At 41.3% G+C, this 26418-nt stretch overlaps 1 protein-coding gene across 2 annotated transcripts in view; it reads left to right on the forward strand.

Moving 5' to 3' along the window:
* The window catches only part of DISC1 (DISC1 scaffold protein), a 304734-nt gene extending 283646 nt beyond the window's left edge, over window positions 1-21088 (forward strand). The window contains exons 12-13 of one of the 2 annotated variants that reach the window (XM_058669349.1): window positions 10927-11044; window positions 20579-21088. In XM_058669349.1, the coding sequence (XP_058525332.1) occupies window positions 10927-11044; window positions 20579-20706 (246 nt within the window). In that variant the 3' untranslated portion in view covers window positions 20707-21088. Of the gene's footprint in view, window positions 1-10926; window positions 11306-20578 lie in introns of those variants that run through there. The other variant, XM_058669347.1, reaches the window with a different exon arrangement.
* The last annotated feature ends 5330 nt before the right edge of the window (window positions 21089-26418 follow it).

A 26418-nucleotide genomic window follows, 5' to 3' on the forward strand; every position in this document is an offset into this window, starting at 1 on the left:
GGGGCCTGTCCAGCCCCTGGGTCATAGAAGGCCTGGGAAATCATTTGGTCTGGCCCTGCCAAAGTAACTACAGTCAAACCTCAAAATTTTATCTATAGCAAATTAACTTTCGAGTTGATGATTTTGTATGGCCTATAAAATATGATATAAATATTCAAAGATCCTTGGCACAATAAAGTTTTCTTATCCCTGAACAGACAGAGGGGAGGCAAACTTAGCAAAGCCTGTCCAGATGCCTTTTGGCTCCTGTCTGCAGCATCTCTTCCTTCCAGGAAATGGAACAGGACCCTTGTAGCATAGGGGTCTTTCAGGGAGAAGAGAAAGAATGACCTGGATTTTATTATTATTATTGTTTGTAATAATTATGTTTATTTATTTTATTTTTGAGATAACATTTTAAGCATATAGTGAAAGGTTAATATGACTCTACTACAAAAAAATATAAACAGCCCATAGTGTACCTATGGAATATATAATATCTGTTTTTTTGTGTGTATTCTTATTATTATTTTCCATGACACGATTATGTAGGTATAGGGATTCTACCTCCACCTTCCATTCCTCCCTCCTCATTCTCCCTCCCCTGACTATTTTCTTCCATATTATTATAATAGTACAGTCTTTCAGCAACTGTCAAGTACTGCTGTTTAAGTGTATCATGGCATTGTAGGTAGGCAATGTTTTATGGTTTGTTTTTGAGGAAAAGAAGTTTTGGTTTCTATGATGCATCTTGAGAGAGAGGAATTTTAGTTTTTATCACTTGTTTTAGAGGATAAAGACAAGTAGAGGCTGGGGGTAATAGGAAGAGGAAGCCAAGGAGGACTTCCTTCGAAGAACTGTCCAGTCTTCATCAGTTCTGGCACACAGCCTGTCAAAGCACTAAATTTAGGGTAACACGTTCTGAGCCCAGCACATGCACATTCGTTCCTTTGTATTCAGTTTCAAGAGAAATGAAAGCTGGGAAGGGGAATTCATGGTGAAGAAAGATATCCTTTCCATGTTCAAATGCTTTCTAATTCTAGAAAATGTCTCTAGTAGACCAGAGTGATGCCTTCTCTGGCATGGCAGGCACAGACCTGGTTCTTTGTCTTCCCTGGCATTTACTGGCATTGAGAACACTGATAATTCACTGTGACGCTCCAAGGTTCACACACTGAACGACACCCATGCTGGGTATCTCTTCCAACTCCCAAAGGGTGATGCAACAAGGAGAAACTATTCACTCACCCACCAGCTGATTTTGCTGTTTTTACTTTAATATCTTTGGGGAGAAAGTAAAAGGCTTAACAGGAAGAGAAGTTCTACCTCCTTTACAATATGGAGTACTTGCAAACTCAGCTGTCTCACCCAAGAATAGAGCAGTAGAAGTAAGTAGGATACAATTAGCTGGTTAACTGAAAAAATCAGAAAAAGGAAGATAATCATTTAAAAAGAATCAATATGTATGTCAGACCTTTTTGTTAAAGGTTTATTTTGTTTTTATTGGAAATTCAGATATACGGAGAGGAGGAGAGACAGAGGAAGAACTTCTGTCTGTTGATTCACTGCCCAAGTGGCCATAATGGCTGGAGCTGAACCGATCCGAAGCCAGGAACCTGGAGCCTCTTCCAGGTCTCCCACAGGTGTCCCAAGGCTTTGGGCCATCCTCGACTGCTTTCCCAGGCCATAAGCAGGAAGCTGGATGGGAAGCGGGGCTGCCAGGATTAGAACGGGCGCCCATACAGGATCCTGGCGTGTTCAAAGTGAAGACAATAGCTGCTAGGCTACTGCACTGGGCTCTAGATCTTTTTTTTTAATAAACAAACAAAACAAACAAAAAACCTTGCAACACATTTATGAAGGTTTTATAGGCATGCACCTGATGTTTGGCTTTACGTCTGATGCTTCTTACACTTCACCTGTAAAACACCATCTACAGTGTCTAGTTTTGACGGCCTTCAAATGGAACAGATATTTAAGCAACTCTTGCTAAGCAATCCCCAGTTGCCCTCCCCTTTTCTGAAATATTGTTGAGGATTTTTTTCAAGGCTTTTAATTTCTTCTAAAAGAAACAATGAAATTATTCACATATAATTTCATTGCTTTACACAGTACATGTTTAAATTACACATTTAGACTTTCAGTGTAGTTGGCATAAATAGATTTAGAAAAAAGCACAACTCCACCAATAGGAACAGAATTTGTTCACCCCTGGCCTGTCTCTGGCCATCAGGGTTGATGCGGTGAGCAGTGCTATGGGATAGTCTGGCAGGTGGATAAGAGAGGAGGTTCTTTTGCAGTCAGCTGGCTCCTGCTGGCTTTTGCAGTTAATTAATGCCATCAGCTGTCAGCCTCCTTCACCTGCCCAGGGGGAGGAAGCGGTTCCTCTGATCTGCCTACTTTTGCTCCTTCTGGAAAATTGTGGATCCACCCTCAATGCTTCAGGGCCTAACAGTGGCACTTTTCCCACTAATTAAAAATAATTCAGTGCTTCTGAGGAAAACATCCTCGAGGCTCCTGAGAACTCTTTAATCTTGGAAATTTCTTGTCATTCACTGGTGAGCACAGAGGGATCGGTGACTGAACAGTCCCTGCCGGGTGGCAGGGACTCGTTTATGGCATTTGCACCACAGGGGATTTCACCGAGGAAATGTGCAGTGTTGTCCTTTGAGCTGCAGACAGTCCGAATAACGCTAAGGTTGAACATTTCTGAAAATGAGCAACTACCTTGCCCCTTGTCATATATAGGCAGCATTTCATTCCCTCACCTCCCTCAGGCCAGACTTGAAATCAGGAACTTCCTGGGATGGGCATGTGGTACAGCACATTAAACCACTGCTTGGATTGGCCTCTTCCTCTATCAGCGTGCCCTGGACGCAATGCCACCTCTGGTTCTGATCCAGTTTTTTTGCTAATGTGCACCCTGGGAAGCAGCAGGTGATGGTTTAAGCAGCAGAAGGTGTCCCTTCTACTCATGTGGGAGACTGATGGAGTTTCTGGCTTCACCTGGCCCAACCCCAACTTAGAGTGAATCAGCAGGTGGAAGATCTTGTCTCCCCCTCCCACCCTCGTCACTCTTTTGAAATAGATAAAACATTTAAAACATCAGGAGCTTCTTACTCCTGTCCATCCTCACTAGTCCTGGAACTTCCACGTAGAATTATCTTACCCCTGTCCAAGACTTACTACCTTCCTTTTCAGCAAATAATTTCATATGTTTCCATATGTTCCATATACTGATACTTCTGCCTTGCCAGCCATTGGCCATTTCCTGTTGCCTTCTAATCTCCAACAGATTTCCTGGAGTCCTTCCTTACAGCAGAGCTGATTCCCTTTAGTTAGCGTAACTATGAGCCTAGACTAACTAGTTGAATAACAGTGTAGAAAGGAGAGCTGCCTTTGTGAGGGAAACAGTAGTTGTCCCCAATTGAAGGGTCCCCATCTCTTTGCACTGAGGTGGAAGTGCCTTTTACTTTACAATAGTAAGGCTGCTTTCACTCGGAGGGCATCACACCAAAATCAGGATGACACATCAGCATTTCAAAAAAGGAATGCTTATGGTCTTATTGTTGCAGAGTTGACAAAAACCACGGGAAGTTCATTTTTTTAAAATACAAAATGAACCCTAAGAAAGTTTATGTTTATTCTTTCCAGTTCAATATTTCTTAGCAACAGAAAACTCAAGGAGCACATTCTTAAAGAAACCCTTCCCCCAACTATGCTCCAATTTTACTTTCTTATACAAAAGGGTCTGATGGTTAGATTTAATCTATTTCCAGTGTGATTCCTTCTATTAAATGGAGATTATTAGGCACTAAGCTGACACTATGAATCTCATTTACAAATAGATTTTTCTTAGATGGTTCTAATGGAGTTTGGCCCTACTCAACTGTGATATTCAAACTCTATACTGAAAGGAAAGCCTCCAAATCCCCTGTAATGATTGTGTAATATAAACTGTAGCTTTTCTAAGATTCTCCTGCATGTAAATGACAACTTTGGAGGCCAAGTAACATTTACTAGCTATCAAGCAATTTTTAAAATCATTTTTTTGTTGTTCTGTTCCTTAGTGCTGTTTAGAGCTTGCTTCTCAGTGCCTTCATTAAAACAAGCATGTAGATACTTGAAGGCAATTCATTGCTTGCTGTGACCTAGAGATCTCTAAACAGTTCAGATGCTTTCATTACTGCTTGTGACATCTGAATGTTTAAAAAAAAAAACACCCCTTTACTGCAGGTGTAGGCATGGAACTTCCCTATTTGTATGGATACTTGTATCATACAGATTGATAAACATGTACCCTTAGTGACTCAATTTGTGCTTCTGTGTACTAGCATTTACATTGGGACTGTAGGACTCAGTGTTTATGTGGAAAACCAGAAATACATATCATAAAATCTTCTCAAATGGAAGACATCCCTTTGGTAACAGGCAAGCATTTGTCAGAGGCAAATATTCTTTATGCTGACAACATTTTTTTTTATTCATTGATTACATTGTATTATGTGATACTGTTTCGTTGGAACTGGGAGTCACCCCACCTCTTCCCCCGCCCTCCCCCCATGTGGCATATTCCATCTTGTTGCATATCCACTGATCAAATGCTGACAATAATTTTAAAGAGAGGGATAACCACATTGTCTTCCTTGAATGCATTTGCCAAACAAATATTTTGGATAAAAGCCCAAAGGAGCGTATTTAAGGCTGTGATTTTAATATCGAATTTAGGAAGTGCTTTAATGTATCAGCTAAGTTCCTGGATGGTGATCATCACACCTGTTTTACCCCAACCTGAAGGAGAGATGAGACTTCACAATAGACTTAGATCACAGTCCTGGCTTGTAAGTATGGATGTGTGCAGTGCGGAGTATTTTATTTTTCCTCCTTTTAACTGTAAATTGTGCCATAAAAAGCTTGGCAGTGTTGCAGGGAGCGAGAAAGAGGTCCCTCCTGCTGGACACAAGTATGGAGTTGTAAGGAAGAGTCTTTATTGTCCCTTTTTGCCGACAACAGCTCCCTCTACACTCCAGGAGCCACAGGACTGCGTGGGAAAGTCAGGGGTTTTTAAGCTCTCGTCCTCCAGTCAGCTTGAGAGCATTCAGTACAAAGTTTCCAGCTCAGTACAAAACATTCAGCTAACTAAGTGGCAAGAAGGCAGCTGCTGGAGCACAAAGTTTCCCTGTAGTTAGTTAACTGAAGAACGGGGTAGGAGGCAGGAGGGGCCAGGTGCAGGAACCTCTGGATCCATTTCCACACTGTCAATTAGCTTGAGTGGTGTGCTGTAGGCAGGATGGTGAGCTGCACGCTGAACCTCCAGAGGTGGTTTGGCACATTCAACTAACTTGAATGGTGTGGGAGGATCTAGGAAGGGTGAGGCACAGAAGCTCCGTTTCTGCATTCCCTAGACTGTCAACTAGCACAGCAAGTGGGTGCTGTTCTGTCACGTGTTCTTTATCTGTTGGGGAGCCTGTACTTTCACTGTGGGAATTAAATATGTCTGTGGCTAGGCAACTATCACTGTTGTTCTCCTACACTGCCAAAGAGAACAAGAATCTGGGTGAGCCCGTTGAGTTACCCAGGATGGAGGCTCACACCAGACCTAAGCCATGGCTCTTTGTACCACCAAAGCACAAGAGAAATCGATGAATTTAGAGCCCAGACTTCAGCACAGTGTGTTTGCTGCATGCTTGTATCTAAAAGATGCTTGTTAGCTCTCTTAGATTAGTTTTTAAATCCTAACAGTCCTTATTTCTTCATTTATGAGATGTTTCTTGTTCTGTTATTTGACATAATTGGAAATCTCACACTCCTTCTCCCTTTAGGACATTTGACAGCCTTTTAAGAAATCAACTATTGACAAATAATAATAATAATAATAACCAAAACCAAACCAAACCAAACCAAACAAAAAACTTGATCCAGTGATTTAACCCAAGTTGTAACATTCCTGCTGAAACCCCCACTGATGAATAATGTTTAAGAAAGTGTGTCCTTAGTTATGTGTGGAAGCCTTGTGGAAGCAACAATATCCACCTACCTAGCAATTTAACTTAAGGAGTTGCCTATTCCAAATGCATTTTCTATTCAGAATAGAAGTAATAAATATGATTTCCTCATCAGTGTAGATTTAGCTTGATGAGATATTGTTACCAGAAATTTGCTCTTATCAAAACAGTCATTATTATTATGTAATTTATTCCCTTGCCTTTGAATATGGGCTCCAGTTTTAAAATTTCAAATGTTGATGTATTCTAAACTTCGTTAGCCTTGTATACAGAAATATTGCTAAACCAAAAATATGCTTGGAAACCCTGGATATGGGGTTTGTGATTTTGTTCTCATCAGTATGTGTGGGTTAGGTATCTTTTCAAGTTTGGAATTGAATGATTTGGGTGTCTGAATATCTCCTTTTGTAGATAATTGTTTTATAGGAAATAATCCTAATGGGAAAAATCCTGCCCAACAAAGCAAAGTCTATGTTTTGTTTCAAATCATCTCCCGAGTTGAGTAAGTAGGACAGAAATTTAGCATCATTTCTAATGCGACACAGTTGAAAATTTCTTCCCAAACATTCAAGTCTAAAGGTGTTGATCACAATGTGAGTTAAGCAGATTGTATTTGAAATAGTGTTTAACTGAGTTGGCGCTACCAAATCCTGCCTATGTGGAGGGACAATACAGAAAATTGTTGTGCTTTGGAAGTGTTGTGGTAGGCACACAGAAACCTATTGTCTCCCTAGTGGGAGGAGAATTGTATGGGACAAGGCTGCTCTCGACTGGATTGAAGTAAAGGGAGGTTTTCAGTGTTCTGAAAAATCTCCATACCAGTTTCTTTCCATTTGATTCTTCATTCTCTGCTTAGAGAATGCAGTTTGAAAAACACGGTAGCGTCCAGACCTGGTATATTCATGTGCATTCCATTGCTATAACCACATACCTGAGACTGGGTAGATAAGAGTGATTTAATTTGGTTTTGTACTGAAAGTTAACCAGTAGACATCTGCATCTGTTGGGCCTGTGCTGAGAGCCTTCTTGTCTGTCACAACATGGTGCATGGTTTCATGGGAGGAGCAGGTGTGAAAGGGAGAGGTCCACGGGAAAACATGGAGCCAGAGTACTTCAAGGATCAGACTTCCTCTTGCATAGCAACTGAGAATTAACTCACCCTGAGGGATCAGCACTAATCCCTTTCAGGGACAGCTCACCCAGTGACTTAATCACCTTCCACTAAGCTCTGTCTCTTTCTTTCTTTCTTTCTTTCTTTCTTTCTTTCTTTCTTTCTTTCTTTCTTTCTTTCTTTCTTTCTTTCTTTCTCTCTCTCTCTCTCTCTCTCTCTCTCTCTCTCTCTCTCTCTCTCTCTTTCAAGATTTATTTATTTTTATTGGAAAGTCACATTTACTGAGAGAAGTAGAGACAGACAGAAAGATCCTTTGTCCTCTGCTTCACTCCCCAAGTGGCCACAAAGGTCAAAGCTGAGCTGACCTGAAGCCAGGAGCCTCTTGTGGATCTCCCGCACGGGCGCAGGGTTTCAAGGCTTTGGGCCATCTTCTACTTCTTTCCCCGGCCGCAAGCAGGGAGTTGAAATGGAAGTGAAGCAGCCAAGACACAAACCAGCGGCCACATGGGATCTCAGCCCATGCAAGACGAGGACTTTAACTGCTAGGCTACCACGCTGGGCCTTGAGCTCTGTCTCTTAAAGTCTTTGCTACCTCTTATTAATGATGCACTGAGGACCAAACCTGCAGCACATTAAACTTTGGACATAAACAACATTGAAATCAAAGTATCTGGTCAGAGAGAAGAGTCTCCATCCATTGCTTCCATAAGCGTAAACAACCTTTAGGAGTGAGACAGCCTGGGTACGGGATTCAAGGGAGGCAGGGTGTCACTCAGTTATCTAGTGTGGGAGATGGACAGGCACACACAGGAAACAAGCTTCCTAACCCAGGTTAGAGTAAAGTGGCACCTTCAGGATTGAAAGTCTCTTGGCAGAATCTAGAGGATTTTGAAGAGAAAGAGGAGTTAGCTGGACATAGAAGGACTTTTTTTTTTTGACCAATTCTGTTATGGGCAAAAATTACCCCCAAGGGATATGTGACAGAATAGATATTTAGAAAGAAAAATAATAATAATTGGGGTTGCTAAACAGTTTTTTTGCAGGATTGGAGAGTTTTCAAAGACACTTTAGAAATGTTCAATAACATAATTAAAACTTCCCATTAGTACTGCAAATCCTGCAAAAGTCCATTTCAGGGACACCCATGGCTTTGTAGTGGATAGTATTCTTGATTATCAAGCATAGGGCATGTAAGTTTTCTTGTTTGTTGGCCACATCTCATGTATAAATGTGTACATCAGCTGTTGGTCCCCAGTTTTTGAGTCTAAACTAATTCTGTTCCCAGTGTTTTGAATTTCATCGTAGTAAATAATAAGCCCTTCAAGTAATGGTCACTTGATCACATCCAGCATCCTTTTAGTTCAGGATCAGCATCTGCCAAGTCAGGTGTCTCTCAGTATCCTCGGGGGATTGCCCTCAGGATTCTTTCCCCCATATCCTGCACATAACTTATGTTTTGCAGCATAAATGTAAAGCCATACTTTAAATTTATTTATTCAGCTTTGATTTCATATTTATTACAGTCCTATGATGAAGATCAAGTTATTTTATTTAAGGCGTTTCAAATTCCTTGGTTTCCTGTTCTAATTCTACATTTTTTTCTTCCTCTAAATATGTTCTCAGTTGTGTAGATTTTCTTGCTAACACTGTATTTTTCTTCTTCTTATATGGCTTGTGGTTTTGCCACTGTCAATCACTTTTCCCCAGATGTTCTTATTCTTAGTGTCTCATTTATTTCACGCATGACTATGGTGTTCGTCACTGCCTATTGTCCCTACTTCCACGTGGTGTCTCTACTCTTAGCTCCACATCTTTGAATGGTAATGTTATTACTTTGAGGATCCATAAAATATACATGTCTCTGTGATTTTATGTATTTGCTGACCTCTCATAATTGCATCAGTTTCAGCAAACCTTCATGAATGTTTCACATTACAGTTTGTTTAATTGTATCCATATGTCCTCAAAATTGTATATTATTGTCGCTAGATTTCTTTTCTTTTGTATCCACATTTACCCACAGTACACTAGATGTCTCCAATATTTATGACAGTTGTCTTCAGTTTCCATTTACATTGGTTTATTCTAATATGATTGAGGATTTAAGATATAAACTTTAAAGCATTCTAGAGCTAACACAGTGAATGTCAAATTACACATCTGGATTTAATTGCTACTCATTGACTTTGTAATATTATATAAGGCTACATCTCTAAGGACCTTTTAACAGTAAAAAGTATCACATCTGAGCATTTTGTTATTGTTAAGTATTAATCATTGCTTTTATAGTGTCTCTACAATTAAATCTAATACAATCTTGTTATTTTTCCATATGTAAAATACTGTTAACATACTTTCTAAGCCTTTAATTATTAGTTGGGAAAACACTACCTATACACTTTAATTGTTTTTTAAGAATTTGTTTTTGTTTGAAAAGTAGAGCTTGAGAAAGAAAGAGAAGAGAGAAAAGAATTTTCTGTGCTGGTTTGCTCTCTAGCTGGCCAGCACTGGTCATGCATAGCCCATCTCCCGCATGAATGGGTGGGGACCTAAACACTTGGGCTGTATTCCATTTCTTTTCCCAGGCTGTTCAGGAAGCTGAATTGGAAGTGGAACAACTGTTACCAAACCGGCACCCGTATATGATGCTGGCATCACAAGATGGTGGCAGCTTTACTCACTACCCCACAACACTGGCCTTTCACCAAGTTTTGATGCTGAGACCATTTCTCTCTTTTTCTCCTTTAGTCTAAACTTTCCTCTTTCCCACCCTCATTAGCTTAATCTAATTTTGGAGAGTCTGTGGTCCTGGGGTAGATGACAAACCCATGGCCTTTGCCTGTGAGGGGCTTCCAGTTACTGGAGAGGATGTAGCACCTATTAGGATTGCTGCCCTACATGGGGCGTTTGTCAGGTTGGCTCTTGGAGAAAACAGAACACATTGCTGGAACCATGTGAGGGAAGGCAGGCTGTGAAGCTGCCCCGACTGATACACATAGAATGCATTTCAGAGACTGTGGGAGATACCACAGATGAGTGAGCCTGTGCTGGGTGGCCCAAGGCCAGAGTTTGGACTCTGCTCTGCATAGGAAGGTCACACAAAGAGAACTATTACTGGATTGTGTGTTGAATGTAAGTTTGAAGAAGAAACATTAAAGAAGGAAGGAGCTTCAGAAATCAACTGTTCATTCATCAAAGCAATAAATGTGATATGCCTGCCACAGACCAGGTGCTATGCCAGGAGCTATGACTCAGCAGTGGAATAAACATCATCATGCTGGCTCTTCTGAAGCTCCTACTGCAGTGTGTGGGGATGGTGGCAGTGACTATTGAAATGGTATCTGCCTCCTAGTGTTTAGTCTCCTTACTAGCCTGGCTTTGTAGACTGTGGCTAGTGTATAAACAAACACTTGGCATCCTCATAGATTCATTTGTTTTCACAGTTCAAGTTAGTTTCGCCAGTGACACCTCCACATTCCCTGCCCCCTTTTTGTTACCATTCTTATTCCATGATGACTTTGCCTGTGGATGTAGCTGGAAGATTCAGGCTTCTCTTTTGGTAAATTCCACCTTGTGAGTTGACCTATTGGAAGCAGCGCTTTGAAGTGACCAGATAAAGGAGGTAACCCATGGAGCCATGTAGAGTCAGCAGCTCCTGTCTTCTTGAGAATGATCTCCAAGGATGACAAAGACTCTGGCCTGATTCACACGGAGGGGAAGAAACAGAGAGAGCTTCCCTGGGAAGTCTTCCCTTTGTGCACCATGTTCATGGCCTTAAAAAGTTAAGCCTTAAAAAGCTTACACGTGATCTTTTTCTTTCTCTCTGGCCAGGAATGTTATATTCTTTCTGCAGAACTTGAACAGAAGTGTGAAGCCATAAGCAAGAAGTTACTGTACTTGGAAGATGAACTTCATACTGCAATCTACAGCCATGATGAAGGTCTTATCCATATCCTTTTCATTTCATAAAGCACCTGCAAGATAATTTTGTAAAAGAAGGACTTTTACAAGTCCATGCTGTTCCCATGCTCCTCAGATGGAAACATATCAATGCAGTTGTTATTTACAGGCTAGTCCACCTTGAATCTGCCCTGCTTTCCCTCTGGTTGTTGGGGTATTTGGTACTTTTTATTATTAAACTTGACCACTAAAACTTTGCCACAGATTTCAGACACACACACAATGAAAATGCAGTTTTCACAAGCAAAATGCAGTTCTGGCTCAGTTCTCTGGGGATTTTATGTATGTATGCCACTCAGCCCAAATCCAACTTCGAATTATTGTATCATTCAGTACTGCCTTGTAAGGGCCAGTGGAATATTGAACCTAGTAGCACTTTGCATCATTCTTTTCCATTTCTAGCCACCCACACATAGTTGGGCTGAGTTTCCTCCTTTCTGATTCCTAATATGTGATTTTTTTGGACCATATATATATATATATATCCTTTTAGTCACATTTTCAAAACTCATTGCTAGTATGCAAGATGGCCTGAGAAGGGGCCTAGGAAGGCATCCAAACAAAGCCTTGGTTCCCATTGATCTGTGCTCCCAGTCAGTTTGTTACTAGTTCCTTCTTCTCAGGGTGGATGGATGAGTGCACACAGGTTAAAGGAATATGCGACTCTAACCTTCGATCAATCGAAAATTGACATTCTTCAATGAAAAAAAACTCTTTCTATTTATTCATTCTTTGTATTTGATAGATGATGTTTATTCAACATGTTAGTAGAAAAAAGTATTTGTTTTGCTTTCTGCTTTCATCGCTGACTTATTTCAGACTTCTGATTCTGTGCTTTCTCATGCATGTGTATGTGTGTATGTAAATGTAAGGACTTGTGAATGTATAACAAGGTGTGTGTGTGTGTGTGTGTGTGTGTAGGACCTTGGGAATATCAAGTGTTAGATTTGGTCAGAAGTATTCAAATCCATGCTTTAATGATGAATTCTAAATTGTGATTCTTTCCCTATGTGGCTTTAAATCTTTGGCTTTGCTTACTAAGCTTAACAGGTGTCTGCCACTCTTCCACTGTAATTCTGCCTTGAAGTAAGTAAAAAAATCATTACATAAATAATTCGAGCCAGAATTGTAGCATAGTGTGTATGCTAGTGTCTGTAATGGAAGTATTCATTTGAGTACCAGTTCAAATCCCAGCTGTTCTGCTAAAGTCCAGCTCTTAGTTCCTGGCTTTGTCTAACTCCAGCCCAGCCATGACTTTTGCACCCTTTTGGAGAGTGAACCAGCAGATGGAACATCTTACTCTATCTACCTGTCTCTTTCTCCTTGTGTAACTCTGCTTTTCAAGTAGACTAAAAAAAAAGATATTCTAAGAAAGTAAAAAGATAAACTTAGCTGGAATTTCCCCCAGTTTCATAATCATTTTCACATTGCTCAAGGTAGAAAAATTTTAAAGCAGCCATTCTGTTTTTCACAATTTATAACATTAGTATTTAAGCTATTGATAGAAAGTTGCCCTAAGAAGCAATGGAAGAAGGGCAATGTTTTTGTTAATTCTGTGTCGCTGGGGTCACACATATTTGACCACTTCTCAATGAGCTTGGCATCCAGCAAATGAGTAAGTGTCCATATGTAGCTGGACACATGACATCATCCCACTGTAGAAAACCAAGATGTGTGCCTCAGGCCTTGCAGGTAAGGGAGCTGTTGTAAGAATTGCAGTCTGGTCTGTATTGGTTTTTGTGATTCCAGAGAATTAGGTCTTCCCCGTTTGTACTGAGGAGACACAAGAGGAGACTGAAATGGGGCCCAGCTATGTTAGACAAACTCCATTAAGGTTTTCCACTGTCATTTCAAGCCAGATCCAGTTTCAACAGCATCACGAACAAATGAAAAATCATGTTCAAGATCATTGAGATGACAACACATACCTCTGTGCTTTTAATGGCTATTTCACAATGTGTATTTAACATAATCTTTATTTGTAGTAAGTGCTTGGTTTTAGGTAGAAAACTGTGTTGCCCAAGTCCATTTGTCTTACAGTTCTTAGAATCTTTGTTACAAACTCAAACAATGTCCCATTTTTAACAGCGATTTCAAGGGGAAGCTGACTCAATTACTTTGTAATAGAATCAATCAGTAGCCACCAATGGCTTACATTAATTCTAATAAACTGCCAGAAACAGGAAATACTATTCTTTTTAAAGATTTGTTTATTTTTATTTGAATGGAAGATTTTGCCAAGAGAGAAGAAGAGACAGAGAGGACTTCCATCCATTGGCTCACTCCCCTAATAGCTGCTATGACCAGAGCTGGCCTGGTCTGAAGCCAGGAGTTAGGGATTGCTCTTCTGAGTCTCCCATGTGGGTGCAGGGGCCCAAGGACTTGAACTATCCTCTTCTGCTTTCCCAGGCCATAAGCAGGGACATGGATCAGAAGCAAAACAGTGGGGACACAAACTGGTGCCCATATGAGATGCCAGTGCCACAGGCACTGTGCCAGACCTGGAATTACTATTCTTACTTGATAGTTGATAAACCTAAACCTTAGAAATTGATTGGTTTGTCCAAGGTCATTTATAATGTTAGCTGGACTGTTCAACTGCAGTCCCATCTGTGGCCCTATGTTCCCCTTCCGGAGGCAAATATTCCTGTCATGGAATATACAATTACTTAACATGTTTGAGTTATACTAGAAATATTTTGTTGAAGCTTCGTTTTCTGAGAATTGTGCTGGCTCTTGCTGAGATAAGTGGAGACATGCTGGGGCTGTATCAACTCAGGCTTGGGAAGCACAGGTTTTGGTAACAAAATCAGTTTCCCCCTCTACCAAAATAAAATCCACACTGCAATATGGATTTCCATACAGACTTTTCTCGGCAGCTCTGGTTTGTTTCCTCACTGATTAAGAGTCAAGACACAGAAGGTATCTTTGAATTCACACAAAGGAGCACTTCGACTCGAGTGGAACATTGTGCCCTACGATAGAGAGGCATATTTACAAGGCTCTGTGAAGCCTGCCCTACACAAACAAAAGCTGTTGTTTCAAATTAGAGCTTATCTAGAGATTCAAGGAGGCTGCAGGATTCAAGAATCCTGCAACCAAACACTGACTGGTTTGTATTTCATTTTTGATCAAAGACACAGTTCTGAGCGCTGTTGAAAGAAACAGCTTGCCGCCAACAATATGGAAGGATCGCACCGTGAGTGCAGAATTTGATTTGATTCCATTAAGCGTGCTGCCAGTACCTACTGTGCATATGAGACTGAGTGTAGGTCATTAATCTAAGTCCACGTTGGAACATGATTAATAGAGGCCCCTATCGGACACCCAAGTCCAAAAGATTCAGACCCCGGATGCTATGGATGTTCATGCTTTGCCCTGCGTCAGGCACGTGCGTGAGCTCTGGGAGTATGGCGTTGACATATGGGCAATGAGGTCAAATTTTTAAATGCATCCTCATAGCATCTTCACTTCACACTGCAACTATAGACAGTCTGCTAAAATCCTTTATTTTTGTAAAGAAGACATCATATCAACAAATCCAAGGGCAGGGTGGGAGAGGGGACAGGTCACGTCTCTTCATCCTGACAGGCTGACTGAATTACATGTAGCATGACCAAAGCAGGACACAAAGCCTCCAGCTACTGTGGCGGTGAATGTTGGAAAAGTCTGCACCCTAAATTGGGAGAACCGGTGACACAGAGGAGGCTCCGCCTAGAGTTGGAGAAGAGAACAGGAGGTGCCACTTCACAGCCAGGTCAGCCCAGATTTCCGGGAGCTAACATTAGCCTGACTCCTTTGGAAAATTTGACAGTCATTTGGGCTCCTAATTAACAATTGAATTTCACACACACACACAGATTTTGTGTTTGTGTCAGGACTCCTCAGTGTTCAAAGGCTTCATAAAAACCCAGGGTAGGTGGACATTTTAAGCAGGAGTTTTTTTCTTTTTGTTTCCTCCTGCAACTTCTACAACACACTTTCAAAGGAGAAGAAGCACTCCTGGGATGTGTACATTTCCAGCATGTGTAAAAGCGCCGCCCCCTCCCATCCCCTGGGCCCGTTTTGCCCGGCTCTGAGTCATAAACGAGATGAGGACAGGCTGATTCTGTTCACAGTAGTATTGACATCCATGTCCAGGAAAGCCCTTGTGGAATTCTATTCTCCATGCATATTTGGAATGCATGGTGTCCAATTGATTGGTTTTGGTGGTGCTTGCTGGCATGCGAATGCTCTTAACTAAATCCAGGCTCATGCACATACAACATGGTCCCTTAAGCAATCCCGTTTGTTTCAACGTTCAAATTGTCAGCTTGAACTGACAGAGGTCACAGGAGTCTGGGGAGATGGGTGTGTGGCTTTGGAAACGTCTGCCGCTCCCAGAGCTGAGCAGCTGGCAGAGGTGCTGGAATAGGCTGCTTTTAAAAGTGCTGTGTGCAGGACTGATGCAGGTGTGCCAGCCACGGTGCTTCCATTTGGCTCACACATAAGCTTTACAAGGGGAAAAGCAAGATTTAGAGCCACAGTGGGTAGAGAAGTTGTAGACTGAGGGTTTTCTTGCTCCTGGTTTGGGACAACAGTGTGGTCCTGGCACTCTGTTGGCCACACAGAATTCCCCTGTACAAGAATCATGTCCGTTGAGCCAAATCTAGTGTGGGACAAGGCTTTCCTTTGGCTCATGAAGGTAAGTTTCCCATCCTGTAGGCTGTAGTGGCTAAAGAGGAGCAAGTGCTGATAGGAAGAAATAATGTAGGAGTTCACAGGTAGTTCCAAAGGCTTCACTATTTTTTCACTATTTGTTATAGACCACTATTTATTATAGATCAGATATACTAAAGACGTACCTTGACTTAAGCCATCAAAATGATCACTTAGAAATTGACAGTAAAACATTCAATTGTTTTCATAGAAAAAAATGAAGATTTCAAAGAATCTGGAACTTTGCACATAAGAGCTGCAAGTGACAATGATGCCTGATTCCTTTACTAACTGTAGATACAGGCATTTCAGTAGGCTTTTGCTCTTGGTGTCATATATGGGTTGTCTCTCCCAAGATAATGAAGAATTGGCTTGGGTTCTAAAGCTGTTTCAAAGAAGTTGGAATGTCAATCACTGTGCCATGGTTATTATTAATGTGCTAATTTTCCTGGAGCCTATAGCTCTTTGGTGGCATAACTGTTACAGGAATCATAAAAGTTGTTCTTCTCAAACACTTGTTCTTAGATACTTAAGCATGTGTAAACATGCTAAAATTCCAGCACTGTAGTTTTGCCTTATTTTGTGAGTTTAAAAAGATTTATTTGCATGTTTTTAAGGCAAGGAGAGAGAGACAATGAGTGAGAGAGAGATAATGAGTGAGAGAGTTAGAGAATGAGTGAGAGAAAAAGAGATTGAGAGAGAGAGAGAGAGAGAGTGAGAGAGAACGAGAAAGAATCTTCCATATGCAGATTAAGTCAGGGCTGGGCTGGGCTGGGCTGAAGCCAGGAACTAGGAACTTCATTCTGGAGTCTACCACATGGTGACAGGGCCCAACTACTTGGGACTCTCTTCCTATTATCTTCTCAAGTGCATCAGCAGGAAGCTGGCTTAGAAGCAGAGCAACCAGGACTCCTGCTGACACTCTACTACAGAATACAGCATTGTAAGCAGCGGCATAACCTGCTGTGGCTCAACTTGTTCTGCCACAATAGCAGCCTTTGTTCACCATTTTGGCAAAAATCAAGGTCAAGTATATAAAAGGACTACATTCGACTTACTGCATTAGAACTAGAGAACAAGAAAAATCTAATTCCAACCTTATTCTATTTGGAAACCTTTAGATCTTGGTTAAATTTATCAACTGGGATAGTTTGCTCTTCTCTAAGTCAGAAAATATTGTGGGAAAGAAAAAGGTTTAAAATGTGCTTTTGAGTATTTGACAAATGGTTAAGACACCTGAGATGCCCGAATCTCACACAGGAGTGTCTGGGTTTAAGTTTTGGCTTTGCCTCCAGTTCCAGCGACCTGCTAATGTACACCTGGGAGGAAGCAGATGATGGCTCAACTACCTGAGTCCATGCCATTCACATTAGAGATTTAGACTCAGCTCCAGGTTCCTGACTTCAGTGTGGCCCAGACCCAGCTGTTTTGGGCATTTAGAGAGTGAATCGGTGGATGTTAAGATTTCTCTCTTTGACTATAAACATTACCTGTGTCTCTTTCTCTTCTAGGAAGTAAATGAAAATTAATAAAGCTCGAAATTTAAATTTTTAAAAGCTTTTCACAAAAGTGTGTTTCAGGAGAACCTCCAACCTTGATCTCTCCCTGAAACATGATTCATTACTCTTTCTTAGTCAACATTTCCTCTTAGATGACAGATAGTTCTTTCCAACTTACTATGTACAAAGTCAAACTCCTCATCACCCCCCCCAAAAGAAAACACTCACTCCAAATATTCTCAATAAACTGAAGGCCTATTTTCTCAGTTGTTGGTTCAGATCAAAAGTCATTCCACATACATTATTCTGCAACTCACTTTTCTGCTTTTCTTCTCTGTATTTTCTCCTGGTTCCCACCCATTCCACGTATTGGAATTTCCACTTGGTAAGGAACCATACAGGGAGTTGACTAGAAAGAGAAAAAAAATTTTAATTAGTCAGATATACAGAGAGGAGGAAAGATGGAGAGGAAGATCTTCTGTCAGATGATTCACTCACTAAGTAGCTGAAATGGCCTGAACCGTGCCCATCCAAAGCCAGAAGCCAGGAGCTTCTTACGGGTCTCCCAGGCGGGTGCAGGGTCCCAAGGCTTTGGGCTGTCCTCGACTACTTTTCCAGGTCACAAGCAGGGAGCTGGATGGGAAGCAGCACCACCGTGATTAGAACCGGCGCCCATATGGGATCCCGGCGTGTTCAAGGCGAGGTCTTTAACCACTACGCCACCACGCTGGGCCTGAGAGATTTTTTAAAATAAAAACATTTTAATTATTTCAATTATTATTCCGTAGTCTCCCCCTAATACTCTTGCTACAATGTCTGATATCCAATCCTATTTATATAGCCTGAAGTATTTATTAAATTTATCTTATTTAGTAAATAAACCTAGATCTCATGACATTCTCCAACTATGCTATCCTCCCACAAGAAAAAAACAAACATTTCCTGTCACCTTAGTCCTGTGAAGAAGCTCTGCATTTCTTTATTTCATTAGTGAGACAATTAAGTTCTGAATTATTTTTCCAGTTTTATCGTTTACTTGCATCCTCAAATGGTACTTTCCTATTATATTAATGGAGACTGTCATATGATGAGAAGTCAGTGTGTTAATTTAGTTATTCTGTACTTAAATAATCTTTCCCTTTTGTGACTTGTCTCTCTTCTCTCTCGGTTTAACTTTGATTTGTTTGTTTCAGAGGTAGAGATAAACAGAATCAAAGAAAGATGAGAGAGAGAGAGAACATTTATCTTCTGACTCACTCCCCAAGTATCCATGACTCTTAAGGCTAGACAGGGTTATAATTCATGACCAAAGGACAAGAATTGATGACTCTGAGTCCAATCTTCCCCTATGGAGGTTCTGGATTTTCTCCAGGAAGTTCTGATTTTGAGTATTCTGCCTCTTCTGCTGCCAGAGACTCAACTCAGGTCTCCCATGTAGATGTCAGGAGCCAAAATATTTGAGCCATCACCTGTTGGCTCCAAGGGTCCACATTTAAAGAAGCTTGAGTCATGCACTCCAAGATGTTTTTTGGGTATTTTAACCAGTAGGTTGAACATTGGTCTCTTTCATTTCACCTTTTCACTTTGTTCTGTTACTGCTAGAAAATTTAGGCGCTTCCTAAGAAGCATCATAACTTGATTTAATTTTACTCTCTGAAACCATCTATGGTCATTTAAAATATTACAAATGGAGGTATGTTGTCCTACTCTGAACATCAAAGGCACTGAAATCTCAGAAGTTTTTCAGGATTTATAACTGTTAAAGCTCTGTGCTTATTCTTCCTAAGTGTAGACTTAACTTTGTGATTAGATTGTGTTTTGGCATTTAGTCTGGGACCACTTCTGATTTTGCTTGTGTAAAGCTGCATATGTTTTCACAAAGATTACCAAAGTTGTGCAAAGAAATGAAAGGAAGCAAAGCATGTTAAAAAAAAAGTTAACAACTGGAGTATTGTCTCTTTTTCCTCCCTTGTGCTTGCCTACCCTACCCTCATTCTCAATTTTGAGTGAAAAGAGTTGAAGTCTGGAAAGCTCCAAGATGATGAAAAACTTGCCCAAAGCTTTTCAGGAGGTTAAGTTTTCTGCTCAGAAGAGACTCATTTGCATAATCCCTGGGATTCCCCAGTTTCTATTAAAAATAGAAAGGAAAAACTTTGGACAGTCCTAACCCAAGGATGTCTCTTGTCCTGGACAGTGCATTGACATTGTGCCTAGGCAAAAGGATGATGGTCTATATCTCTGCAAGCTGCCTCATATTAAAGTCCTCCCTTTCCTCTATGTCTGATGCAGTACCTTTTAAGTGATCTGACTTCATGTAAGGGTTTAACCATACTGACACGACATCAACATATTTCTCTTTCCTCAGCATCCCCATTAGATGAGACTGAATTAGTTCAGCCTCTCTCACTCTATTTGCTTGAAGTTTTTCTGATCATAAATACAGAGGAAAGGGCAGAGAGATATACTTATGGGCCAAAGAAATAGTTCCAGTTAAGTTCCCATGCTTCAGACTCAAAAAGGAACCCACTTCTTAAGAGAAGAACAGCTCATACTATAATTTGCTAAGCTTCCTATGGTTGTTTTCTCTATGTGAGAAACAAATTTACAAGTTAGAACATTAAGAAATGAATAGTTTAAAGAAAAGACAACGTACTAATCAACCAACCACCACGCAGAAAAGACAAGGTCCTTACATTCCATCAAGTTTTGAGTAGCCTTACTAGTACCATGAGCATCTTAGCAGATGACAGCAAGTTAGGACCTAGAAGGGTTTTGAAGTCATCATTTCATGAGAAGATCATAGTTCGTAGCAGTTTGTATGCAGTGACAAGCCTGGTTAATGATGAACAGGAGCATGATGTATGATTCTAAGTCTCTAGATCAGTTGACTTCTGTAGAGTCATGATGACTTCAGGATTTTTCCAGCACATCTCAATATTCAGTCTTCTGCCCTTTTTGCTGTCAGAGTACTTGGATCAGACAGTTGCCTTGCCCAGGTTAAGGCTTCATAGGAATTATAGTGTCTCACTCACCACCGCATATTATTGAGCATCTACGTCAACCATCTGTCTCGATTCAAGGGCTGACTTGCTTTTGCTTTCTGAACCCCACTTAAGAAAGTTAATTACCTTGTAGAAATTGCCATAATTCTTAAAAGAAGTATAAAATTTGTATTAATATTTAATTCCTGTAATTTGGAGAATTTGAAGCTGCAATTAGATGGCAGGACCCATCTGCTCCTGGCAGGCTTGCTGGCACACACCAGCTTCCTGGGAGGCTGGGAGGGTCCGGTCACCTTTCCACGTGCTCCTTAACCACAGGCTTACAATCTCTCAAGATGCAGCTCCAGATGGTTAAGGATACTCTGCAGGCCATGATCCTACAGCTCCAGCCAGCAAAGGAGACCAGAGAAAGAGAGGCCACAGCTTCCTGCATGATGACAGCTGGTGTCTGAAGCACAGGACTGAGGCAAGCGGCTATGGAAGCAGGGAATTACCACAGCATCAGTGCAAACTCAGGGGCTGCCACCTCTGCCCCCGCATAACGGATGTGTCTGAATCAGTTATGGAGATGCGGAGTCCTGAGAGCTCCTAGCAGTCAGGGCGGCTCTGCTTGTTCTCAGCGCTGAGATCAGGGAGTCTGCAGAATGGCCTGAGACGAGAGGGAACACTGAGTTTCCTTTCCCATGGGAGTCCTGCATTGGATTCAAAAAATTTTCCGTCTTAGCTCCCAGAAAAAGTAGGTTGGCATGGATTCTGTTGGGGAAGCACCTCTTTGGTCTGTATCATTTGCTTTCTGCTGCAAGTAAAACATTTCCTGATTCATGAACCTGTAAAAAAACCCAAAAAACCAAAAACTGTTTTTTAAAAGAAACTAAACAGTAGGACCTGTCACCAAATCTGTTACACTTTCCTGCAGGTGTATGGTCTAAGTTGGCTAATGAACTTGAGTCAACAATGAATGGCTTTTCATTTTTCTTCTCGAGTGTTTGCTGTTATCTCTGAAGAATTCATGTGAAATGTCCCAAGGATCGTTTTCTAAAGTCGCAGACTCTCAGGGATGTGCAGCCCCTCCATTTTCCTTCTGCGATAAGAACAGTACCAACTGAAGGCACCCCCTGGGAGTCTCCAGGTCATCAGGAGATTCAAAGTTCACCCGAAGCAAGGGCAGAGGCGTGACAGGAGGCATGGAACGAGCAGGAGCCATCTGGAAACATGTAGACCTGTCTTCTTTTTCTCCTGAACCCATTTTGCTGCCTTGTAGGTTGGTGATGGGCCAAGAAACCCTCAGGGAGATACTAAGGAATGGAAGATAGCACCCAATAAGGCAGCAGAGGACTCAGCAAGATCGTGCAATACTCAGTACGCAAGAGCAGAACTCAGTAAGGCAGTGCAGGACTCAAGAGCCAAGGGAAAGGTAGTGCTCAGCAGGGAACTCAGCAACGCCGTGTAGCACCGGGAAGCAGAGCGCAGTACTCCCTTGAATGACACACAGCACAGGCTCCCATTGGTCTACTCCTTCAGCCCAGGGTGGACATAATCAGGCAACTTCCAACTCCAGGAGATGATCCACCAACAAAACATCCCTGCCCTCAGACGCAGCTGGTAAACACACTGTACCATGGTCCCTGTCCAGAGAGCCACATCCACACCAATATGTTAGTCTGTAAGAGCCTTTAAAAGGTCCTCTTGAGCTTTCTCTCACCACAGACTTTCCAAGTTCGCAGAATCAAGTATGATTTTTTTTAATAATGTTATTCACAACCCACCAATCTAGTGTAGCGCAGCACTGCATGCTCCAGGAAAGCCTTGGTGAAACCCTGATTTCTGTAGTTTGCATGTGTGTCATACTGACCAAATGCAAACCTTGAAAGAACAGACAAGTGTCTGCAAAACAGACTAGTGTCTTTGCAGCAATTTTTTGGTGTTGAGTTTAATAGCCACAATTCAGTATGTTTAATAGAATAGTTTGTCTTCTTTGTGCCTTGTTCTTATTTACATGTGCAGGAATAATGATATCCCTGCCCTGATTAGACCCATGGACAAATGACAGACAGTCCTTGGCGTTTCCTGAAGTCTTGCTGTCATTTCCAGAAGGCATTTACGGCTTTGCTAAGCCTTCCAATCCCTGCAATACGCCTGTCCTCAGTCAAGCAGATTTACTTGGTTAAGACAGAGACTGACCAGGGTCCAAGGAGTGAAGCAAAAGCAAACTTCTGATACAAACGGTATGTGAATTTGCCAATTGCATTTCATACAGTGTTAGGTTGAGTACTTTCGGTAACCCTCTAGGGCGGAGGGATGCGGTGCACGGGACAACTTTGCTTTTGTAACAGGTCTAGTTAAAAGCTGTTTCTCACAATAACTAGTTCATTTCTGTGGTTACATTATTCCATTATTCAGGTCAGAGACTTCAGACCTAGTCTCCCCTTATTAGATCTCATCTCTCAATACCACTGCATTGGGGATTAAGTTTCTAACACATGAATTTTTTGGGAACACACTCAAACCATAATGATGACTTATGATAATAGGCAAGAAATTTTCATTTGGGGGCCTGTTGCAGTAGCCTGGTGGCTGGAGTCCTTGTTTTGCATGAGCCATGACCCTATATGGGCTCTGGTTCATGTCCCAACTGCTTCACTTCCCATCCAATTCCTTGCTTGCAGCCCAGGAAAGCAGTTGAGGATGGCCCAAGGCCTTGGGACCCTGCACCTACATGAAGACCTGGAAGATGCTCCTGGCTTCAAATTGACTCAGCTCCAACCATTGCGGCCACTTGGGGAGTGAATCAGCAGATGGAGGATCTTTCCCTCTGTCTCTCCTTCTTTGTATAAATCTGACTTTCCAATTTCAATAAATAATTTAATTTTTTCATTTTGTATTTGTTGTGCTTTCTTTAAAAGTTTGCATTTACCTGTTTAAATATAAAATCATGTTGTTAAGAATGTGGGCTCTGGGAATGACCCCTTGGGTACAGCAGGACACACAGGTTATCCAGGTCTTCTTTATACTGATGCATGGTTCATCCTCTGTTTAACACCCACTGTGTGCTTAGGATTGTACCAAGGGGGCCCGGCGGTGTGGCCTAGAGGTTAAAGTCCTTGCCTTGAATGCGCCGGGATCCCATATGGGCGCCGGTTCTAATCCCGGCAGCTCCACTTCCCATCCAGCTCCCTGCTTGTGGCCTGGGAAAGCAGTTGAGGATGGCCCAAAGCCTTGAGACCCTGCACTGGCGTGGGAGAGCCAGAAGAGGTTCCTGGTTCCCGGCTTCAGATTGGCGCAGTACCGGCCGTGTGGTCACTCGGAGTGAATCATTGGACGGAAGATCTTCCTCTCTGTCTCTCCTCCTCTCTGTATATCTGACTTTGTAATAAAAATAAATCCTTAAAAAAAGGATTGTACCAAGGAGTACCCCAGTTATTGGGAATGAAAGGCTAATATGACAGCATAATCAAATGATTTGAAAAATCAGAAATAAATGAATGACAATTATCACTTTATTTTAAATTATTTATATGAGTGAAGAGAGACCAACAGCTCCAATCTGATGACTTACTCCACAGATATCTGCAACTGGAAGCCAGGAGCCAGGAAATCCCATATGAGTGTCAGAAATCCACTTTCTTGAGTTCTCAGCACTGCCTCAACAGATCTGCTTTAGCAGGAAGTTGGATTCAGGAGCAAGAAGTAAGTATTGAACCCATGAGCTCTGATATGGGATCTAGATGTCCTAATCATTAATGAAAATACTCAGTGTTATTACCATTTTAAAGGCAAGATATGAATTTTTGTCTTCACTCTTTCTTGAACAACTATGCCGAGAGGTTTAGCACGAAGTATTTGGCACTCTGGTCAGTTAGGAGATTTAGTTAATTCCTTCAAACACTGGACCAATGAGACTTAGGAGTTGATAATGTGACACATGAAGAGTTGGACAACGAGTCATAGCCTTTCCTTCACTATCCTTCATTTTTGCAATTCATGCTTTATTCAGTTTTAGGAACGCTTTTACATGTATATGTCACATGCGTTTTCCCACTGTAGAAACAAAATGACAAAGAGGTTGGAAGAGAAGTTATAGTCAACATCACGGATAATCCAGAAAACATTTTGACCTTCCCTTATTATTAATAGAGGGCAATTAGAACCAATTAGAACCAAAGTCTTTGTCAAAAAATAAGACCTCTCCCTACTATGTACTCATTTATTAACTAGAAATATTTCTTGAGGCATGGATGTTCAATACAGTAATTAAAATGCTACTTGGGATGCCCATATCCAATATCACAATATCTAGGGTCAAGTCCCTACTCAGATCCCATTTCCAATCTTCTGCTAATCAGTACCCTGGGACATAGCAGGTCCCTGCCAGCAACCCTCATAGGAGTCATGGATTAAGCTCCCAGCACCCAGGCATTTGGGAAGTCCACCCAGATTTTTGGAAGGTCTCTCTCTCTCTCTCTCTCTCTCTCTCTCTCTCTCTCTGCTTCTCTCAAGAAATAAAGTTTAAAATAAACATTTTTTGAACTTCTGTTAGAAAAGTTATTCCTCACAGCAGAATAAGTCAATGCCTGTGATGCCATCATCTCACATGAACACTGATTTGAGTTCTGGCTGCTCCAGTTCCAATCTAGCTCCTTGTCAATGTTCCTGGGAAAGTAACAGAAGATGGCCCAAGTGATTGGGCTCCTGCTGCCCAAGTGGGCATCCTGGATGAAGATGCTGGGTTTGGCCTGCCCTATGTCTGGCTGTTGCTGTCATCTAGGGAATGAATCAGTGGATGGAAGATCTCTCTCCAGCACAATGTGTGTCTCTGTAACTCTGTGTTTCAAATAGATAAATAGTTTTAAAAATAAATAAGTTTTTCTGCCCCCAAATGAATAAAGTGATGAGCAAAGAAGCTTAAAAACTTAGTAAAATGATTTTGAAGAATATTTGACTGTCAATAGAAAAAGAACTTTCAGTATCAAATCTACATAATAAATCATTATACCCCCAGCCTTACACACACACACACACAGATAGAGAGACAGAGAGAAGCCACTTCAGTGATGTTGAGCAGTGGTTATAAGTTCTTGTTTCCTATCTAATTTTTATTCATAACAAGAAAATCTGAAAAGAAGAATTGTGGTGTAGCTAGTTTAGCTACTGCTTAGAAAGCCTACGTCCCTTAATAGAGTGTCCTGGGAGCAAGTTCTAGCTCTGCTTTAGATCCAGCTTCCAGCTAACGTGCATCTTGAGAAGCAGCAGAGGGCAGGTCAAGTGCTTGGTTCCCTGTTGGCATTCCTGACTGCTGGCTTCAGCCTGGGCCAGCTGCAGCAGTTGTGCGCATTTTGCATTAGACCACGAGATGGAAGTGTGCACTCTCTCCCCACCCGTCTCACTCCACTTTTCAGCCTCTCAAATAAGTAACAACAAATAAATGAACACTCTATACACACACAGAGATACATACATACATATAGTTACACACAGATAACATGCGCACACATGCTTCAAGAAAGAATTGCTTAAAAATACATATAATTATTCTGTTGTTTCTAAGATTTATTCATAGAAAGACATATTTTCACCAATTGTGGCCAGTGTCTTTCTTATTGTTATTTTTATGTTTTCTGTTACAGTATTTTATGTTTTGATGCATACTCATTGTATTCAGTCTTATTGCTACATAATATTCTAATCAGACTGATGTATTATAGCTTAGGTGTTCTCATGAAATTGAACTCCATGTTTTCCCAGGATTTCATACCTGCATAACATCCTGCAATGTCATTGTCACACCTAGACCTTTTCTTTTCTTTTGAACCATGCTCTGAGGAGGAATTCCCAGGAGAGAAAACGTTAAAACCAAGATGAAGAAAGTATGGTGCAATTGAAATGAAGTATGCCTGGAAAAAGACCTGAAGATATTAGCCACACCACCAAGTAGCCCCTTCCTTTTTCGAGGGAATTCTCAAACAGATATTGGTGGGCTTAATTGATTTTGTGAACTTGCAACACATCCTGAGTATATCCAGAATAACCAATCAGGAAATTCGCAGACAATTCCTACCATATAAGACGAGCAGCTTTGACCTTGTTTTAGCTTATGTGTTTTTTGCAGCCCTGCTCTTTTGTCTCCAGATAAAAAACATGATGCCACAGAAGAATTCAGCATTCAA

This window comes from Ochotona princeps, chromosome 10, assembly GCF_030435755.1.
Source record: "Ochotona princeps isolate mOchPri1 chromosome 10, mOchPri1.hap1, whole genome shotgun sequence".
Lineage (NCBI taxonomy): Eukaryota > Metazoa > Chordata > Mammalia > Lagomorpha > Ochotonidae > Ochotona > Ochotona princeps.